The sequence below is a fragment of the Galeopterus variegatus genome, unplaced genomic scaffold, assembly GCF_000696425.1.
Source record: "Galeopterus variegatus unplaced genomic scaffold, G_variegatus-3.0.2 Scaffold1735, whole genome shotgun sequence".
In the NCBI taxonomy this organism is placed as follows: domain Eukaryota; kingdom Metazoa; phylum Chordata; class Mammalia; order Dermoptera; family Cynocephalidae; genus Galeopterus; species Galeopterus variegatus.
In genome coordinates, this window is record NW_007727846.1 from 13810 (window position 1) to 21103 (window position 7294).

The 7294-nt window shown below is 38.4% G+C and overlaps 1 protein-coding gene across 1 annotated transcript in view; it reads right to left on the bottom strand.

Moving 5' to 3' along the window:
- Window positions 1-4567, bottom strand: part of LOC103595291 (RNA polymerase II subunit A C-terminal domain phosphatase SSU72-like) — a 15220-nt gene extending 10653 nt beyond the window's left edge. The window contains exons 1-2 of the mRNA XM_008578654.1: window positions 3955-4567; window positions 2731-2825 (exon numbers count right to left, since the gene is read on the bottom strand). Of these exons, the coding sequence (XP_008576876.1) occupies window positions 3989-4516 (528 nt within the window). The 5' untranslated portion in view covers window positions 4517-4567 and the 3' untranslated portion in view covers window positions 2731-2825; window positions 3955-3988. The remainder of the gene's footprint in view (window positions 1-2730; window positions 2826-3954) is intronic.
- Window positions 4568-7294: the final 2727 nt, after the last annotated feature.

Genomic DNA, 7294 nt, shown 5'->3' on the forward strand with positions numbered 1-7294 from the left:
GTGCTTTATTGGATGTAAGATCCCGAGTTCTCATATCATAGTGCATTGTACAGCATAACACGTCAGGGAGAGATTTGTGAGTATTTCCAACAGAGAAACAGTCGGCACAGGACCCAACTAGAACCTTCTTCAGCCCCAACTTCACGTTCAGTCTCCTCATAAGCAAATAAAACTAGCATATTTAGAAAAGAATGTATTCGTAATTGCTCTCATGACAGGCAAAAACAATGTTCTAGGGAATAACCACAATGAATTTACCTGTGTATAACAATCACCCTAGAGGTTGCTGGTTTATGTCGGTGAATCTCAGAATTAAAAAATGTCTGGAGGGAAGGAGAAGAGACTTTGGCAATGCAGAGAGAAAGAGGCTGGCTACAACTGAGTGAGTACGTTAATCTTCATGAAATTGATCAGCTTTCATCTGCTTCCTGCTAATGTCTTTTTGTTTCACAAGTTCAAGGACTTAAAGGCTGTGCTACTGTCTTTATGGCCGATCAGTATGTTAGAGATTTAAATATCTAAATGTGTGCCTGTGCCAATATTCCCCATACTTCTGTTTTTCTTTTTCTTTTTCTTTTCTTTTTTTTTTTTCCTTTTTGTCTTTTTTCGTTTAGTACTTCTGTTTTTCTTTTTCTTTTTCTTTTCTTTTTTTTTTTTCCTTTTTGTCTTTTTTCGTGTCGGGCAACAGATCACAACCCTCAGTGTCGTGCCCGTACCGGACCGGGACCGGCAACGGGATCGCAACCCTCGGTGCTGCGCCCGCACCTCACTCAACCAGTGAGCGGGAACCGGTCTGTATGTGGGATCTGAACCCTCGGTGGGCTGGCTCACTGTAGCAGTGCGCCACCGGGCCGGCCCAATATTCCCCATACTTCGAAAGAAATGTTCCCATGATGTAGTAACTTTCACTTAGTGTGATAATATATCATTTGAAAAATTTTGAGTAAAAGCTTCCTTAACTGTATTAAGTATGGGAGTTAACTAAATTTTCTGAGTGAGGAAAGAAAGGGCTTATGTATACTACAGATGACTAATAACACAGACAACTCCTCAGACCAAATGACAAGAAAAAAATGTAAAGTCATATGGATCTCAATATTAATTAATCCAGTAAAAAGGAGTATGTGACAGTATTAATGAATCATGGCACATATACATTAAAAAGTAATTCAGAACTTATCCATAATACAATTTGTCTTCAAAAAGTTTATGGGAAAGTTTGTATTATCATTTAATTGCATTTTTCCATGAACTTTTTGAAGTACCCTTGTATAACCACTCATAGTAATATAGAAGCCTTCACATAGTATGAGCCTAGTATTGGTATAATTAGTCTGGGGCAATATGTTAAAAGACTAAGAACTAAAATTGTTCCAGGTAACAAAATTGTACTAAAAACGATTTTTTCTTTACATCTAAAAAATGATGATTAAAAGCGACTAACTATACCTATCACAACAAATAAAAAACATCCTTAAATACATTAAAAAATTAAATGTTTTCAAAAAGGCATTAAAGGATGTGTTGTGTAAGTTATATGTATGTATATCTATAAATTAAAGAATAATTTTGTTCCACCTTCATTAAAATTAAAATGAAAGCATAGGTCACAAATTCTTTAAAATCCTAGGGTATTTATTATTCAAAGGGATAAGAAAGACTAAATGGAGTGGCTACATTTGGTAGTGTGAAGAGCACAGTGGAAGAAGAACCTTAAGCCAAGGGGAATAAAGATTTTCCTTTAACTCTGACTGAATATATGATTTGTTTTCTGTAAATATAACTACAGTTTCCATTGTATGTTTGGTCTTTAATGGTTAAGAGAGCCTGTAATATGAAATTTTTAACTACAAAGGCTGTAGTCTGTAACCTTAGTGTTTAAATTTACTATAGGAACTACATATTAAATGTTTATTATAGAAATGTGTTTGTATTTCTAAAGTTAAAAATGATACAACTTCAAATTTGTCATAGAAAATTACATTTGCTAAACGACGTCGTGATAACAAACCCATTTTTTATTACCTCATTGGCCTTATTACCATTTGCCTCAACGTAAATTTTCTTGCCAGTTAGAAAAATGTATAGACTTATAATCTGAGTTATTTTTCTTCTTGTGTGTTGTTCAAATAAAATAAATGCTGTTTACAGATGCTGTTTTTCTTCACTAATAAAAGGAAAAACATTGGTTTTTCCATATAACTCAGAGATGAACAGCAAAAAGAAAAAAAACACACCTTAATTTAAAAGTTGAACGTTAGTCATGTTTGTTCCTAGACCTGCCACTGGGAAGTGTTCACTGTTTCCGTCTACAATTCAAGTGCTGACCTACTAACATTACACACTGGGTCCAATTTCACCCTCCTTTGATATTTGCTTCTTTTTTCTTCAGCTCCTTTGCCTCCTACATCCAAAATATCTTGGCATTTCTTAGAAGTGTATGAGACTATTGATAAATACAGACCTTACGTTGGGTATTATCAGATTTGCTTGTGTGTGTGTGTGTGTGTACACACCCAATCTGATGGGAAAGAGTCTGATATCTCAGTTTTTTAAAAAAAAATATACATAGAATCTTTAGCATTTTAACCATATATAAGTGTGGAGTTCAGTGGCATTAAATACGTTCACATCATTGTGTAAACTTCATCACCATCTTAGTCTGTTTGGATTGCTGTAACAAAATACTTTAGACCAGGTCATTTATAGCAACAGAAATTTATTGCTCACAGTTCTGGAAGCTAGAAGTCCCAGATGAAGGTACCAGCAGATTTGGTGTCTGGTAAGGGTTGTTCCTCATGATGGCACCTTCTATGTATTTTCACCTGACAGAAGGGACAAACAGCATATTCTGAGATGGTGGGAGGAGCAAACCGGCTCCCTCAAGCCCTTTTGTAAAGGTACGAATCCCATTCATGGGGGATGAGACCTTATGACCTCATCACCTCCCAAAAGTTTCACCTCTTAATACCATCACCTTGGAAGTCAGGTTTCAACATATAAACTTTAGATTCTTTTATTTTTTTCTAGCCAGTACGGGGATGGAACCCCAGACCTTGGTGTTAAACATATGAATTTTAGAGCAACACAAACATTTGGACTGTAGCACTATCTATACCCGTAACTTATTTTTTTTTTCCTTTTTGTCTTTTTTACTGACCGGTAACAGGATCACAACCCTCGGTGTTGCGCCCGCATCACACTCAGCCAGTGAGCGGGAACCGGTCTCCACATGGGATCCGAACCCATGGCGGAAGCACCGCCGTGCTCTCAAGCGGCGCACTCTCCGGTGCGCCACCGGGCCAGCCCTATACCCGTAACTTTAAAAAATTATTCTCAAACACAAAACTCTGTACCTGATAGCATAGTGCACAGTAGGTAGACAAGAGGCTCTTGAATGTTTTTGCCACAAAGAAATGATAAATGCAGGAGGTGATTGATACATTAAGTACCCTAGGCTGATTATTACACAACATTATATATGTAACAAAACAACAGATTGTACCCCATAAATATGTAGCATATATCAGAATCACCTTCCCTTTTTTTTTTTTTTGGACCGGTAGCATCCACTTACTGGACAATTCCAGGTTGTTTCCTAATAAGATGCAGCCCGTGGCTTTATTCAGGTATTTCTACAGTCCCGCCAGTTAGGGGAGAAGAAAAGGGAAAGGCAGGCACAACCACAGACGCACATATGTTGGGGGAAATGTACTATAAACTATTTTTTCTTCTTTTTTTGGTTATAGAAAAAAACTTCGTTTTCTATGTCTTTTTCATAAGTAAGAGGGGCATAGAAAAAAACTTGTTTTTAATCTGGTATTTATGTATGTCCTCCCATTTCACATGTACAGGTTATTCAAGTAACAGTGCTGTCTACCGAGGCAATACCTAAAAGCCAAAAGAAATACTAGGAAGGAAAAAGTCCTAACAATTGGAAGTTCAAGAAGATACCTTCAGGAGGCTGAGCCACGAGTGGCCAGCAGCATCAGTAGAAGCACACGGTGTGCAGAAAGGTCTTGCCGTTCTTCTTCTCCAAGTCCCGCAGCAGCTCCTCCATCTTGTTGTCCATGTCCTCCTCGAGCTGAAGACACTGGCAGATCTCACAGATGAGGAACGCTCCAAGGGTGGCCTCTTCTTGGTTGTCCTGGATGTCCACGTTGACCACGTGCACTGGCTGGCAGGTCTCCTGTTCTCTGAAAGTCAGATGTTCTACCACCTGGTCGTAGACTCTCTCTTCACACGTGACGATCAGATCAAACACATCGTTGCAGCTCTGGAACCTTTCTGGACGGGGCTTGATTCTTTTATTTCTGTCCAGCATATACAAAATGCCATTCCTTGTATAGAGTTGTTTGTCTTTCTTAAGAAGATCATTGTACATCTGATCATATGTGGTACTGAAATCATAAACATTCGGCTTGTGGGGTGTTGATCCTGGAAGCCTCACGTGAGTTGCTGTTCCAAAGGACCGGACATTGAATCCTCGTTTGCTGAGGACGTTGTGTGCCTCCATGCTCCGATTCTGGTTGTTTGAGCACACCACAGCCACTCTCAGTGCTGACGATCTGCAAGGCGCCCGGAAGTCCTCCCTGGGTCCCCGAGCACCAGGCCTGGGCCAGAGAGGAGGCGCCGCCCCTCAGGCTTCCAGGCCAGCTCCCTGCAATCTGTTCATGTGCTGCCTGCTGGCCAGGCGCCTTGCACCAGCCTCCCGATGTCACAGCGACGTGCGCCAGCGCTGAGAGTCTCATTCCTGTTATGGCTGAATAATATTGCCTTGTATGTATAGATCACATTTTGTTTATCCATGCATTTGTTGATTTGACACATTTGTTGCTTTCACCTTTTGTCTATTGTGAGTAATGGTGCTGTGAACATTGATGTGCTGGTATCAGTTTGGGTCCCCGCTTTTTTCTTTTGTGTGTGTGTGAATTTATTTATTTATTTTTATCTTCCACCAATAAGTGAGAACATGTGCTATTTCTCTTTCTGTGTCTGACTTTTTTTACTTAATACAATTCTCTCAAGGTCCATCAATGTCGTTGCAAATGGCAGTATTTCATTCTTTTTTATAGCTGAGTAGTATTCCATTGTGTAATATACCACACTTTCCATATCCACTCATCTGATGATCGACATTTGGACTGGTTCCAACTCCTGGCTATTGTAAAGAGTGCTGCGATGAATATTGGGAAACAGGTAAACCTTCCACTTGATGATTTCCATTCCTCTGGGTATATTCCCAGCAGTGGGATAGCTGGGTCATATGGTAGATAAAGCTGCAATTATTTGAGGAACCTGTATACCATTTTCCATAGAGGTGCACCATATTGCAGTCCCACCAACAATGTATGAGAGTTCCTTTTTCTCCACAACATCGCCAGCATTTATTGTTCAGAGTCTTTTGGATATTAGCCATCCTAACTGGGGTGAGATGGTATCTCAGTGTGGTTTTGATTTGCATTTCTTGAATGCTGAGTGATGTTGAGCATTTTTTCATATGTCGGTTGGCCATTCGTATATCTTCTCTTGCGAAATGCCTATTTAGCTCTTTTGCCCATTTTTTAATTGGGTTGCTTGTTTTTTCCTTGTAGTTGTTTCAGTTCCTTGTATATTCTGGATATTAATCCTTTGTGAGATGCAAATGTTGCAAATATTTTCTGCTAATCTGTTGGTTGTCTTTTAACTCTGTTAATTGTTTCTTTTGCTGTGCAGAAGCTCTTTAGTTTGATATAATTCCATTTGTTTATTTTTCCTTTGGTTACCCGTGCTTGTGGGGTCATATTCATGAAGTCTGTGTCCAGTCCTAATTCCTGAAGTATTTCTCCTATGTTTTCTTTAAGAAGCTTTATTGTTTCAGCGTGTATATTTAATTTTTAATCCATTTTGAGTTGACTTTAGTGTATGGTGAAAGGTATGGTTCTAGATTCATTCTCCTGCATATTTATATCCAGTTCTCCCAGCACCTTTTGCTGAAGAGGCAGTCTCTTGCCCAGTGTATAGGCTTGGTGCCTTTGTGAAAGATCAGATGGCTGTAGGTGTGTGGGTTGATTTCTAGATTCTCTATTCTATTCCATTGATCAGTGTGTCTGTTTTTATGCTAGTACCATACTGTTTTGGTTATTATAGCTTTGTAGTATATTTAAAAGCCAGGTAGTATTATTCCTCCAGCTTTATTTTTTTTGCTAGTCATTGCTTTGGGTATGTGTGGTCTTTTTTTATTCGATATAAATGTCTGGATAATTCCATTTCTGAGAAAAATGTCCTTGGAATTTTGATGGGGATTACATTGAATTTGTATTTCATTTTGGGTAGTATGGATATTATCACAATGTTGATTCTTCCAATCCAAGAACATGGGATATCTTCCATCTTCTTATATCCTCTCTAATTTCTCTCAGCAGTAGTTTGTAGTTCTCATTATATAGATTTTTCATATCCTTGGTTTACTCAATTCCTAAGTATTTAATTTTTTTGGTGGGTGTTGTAAATGGGCAAGCTTTCTTGATTTCTCTTTCTTCATGTTCACTATTGGAGAATAGAAATGCTACTGATTTTTGTGTGTTGATTTTGTATCCTGCTACTTTGCTGAAATCATTTATGAGCTCCAAGGTTTTTTTGCACAAGCATTAGGCTGTTCGATATATATGATCATGTCATCTGCAAACAGGGACAGTTTGACTTCATCTTTTCCAATCTGGATGCCCTTTATTTCCTTCTCTTCTCTGATTGCTCTGTCTAGTACTTCCAATACTATGCTGAATAGGAGTGGTGAGAGTGGGCATCCTTGTCTAGTTCCTGTTCTTAGAGGAAAAGCTATCAGCCTTTCCCGGTTCAGGATGATATTGGCAGTGGGTTTGCCATATGTGGCTTTAATTATGTTGAGATAGTTTCCATCTATACCTAACTTATAGAGGGTCTTTGTCATGAATGAGTGCTGAATTTTATCAAATGCTTTTTCAGCATCTATAGAGATGATCATATGGACCTTGTGTTTGATTTTATTAATATGGTATATCACATTTATTGATTTGCGTATGTTGAACCAACCTTGCCTCCCTGGGATGAATCCCCCCTGATCATGGTGAATAATTTTATGTATGTGTTGCTGTATTCTTTTTGCTAGTATTTTAGTGAGGATTTTTGCATTTATATTCATCAAGGATATTGGCCTGTATTTTTCTTTTTTGGTTGTACCTTCACCTGGTTTTGGTATCAGGATGATGTTTGCTTCCTAGAATGAGTTTGGGAGATTTGCGTCTGTTTCAATCTTTTGGAATAGTTTGTAAAGAAT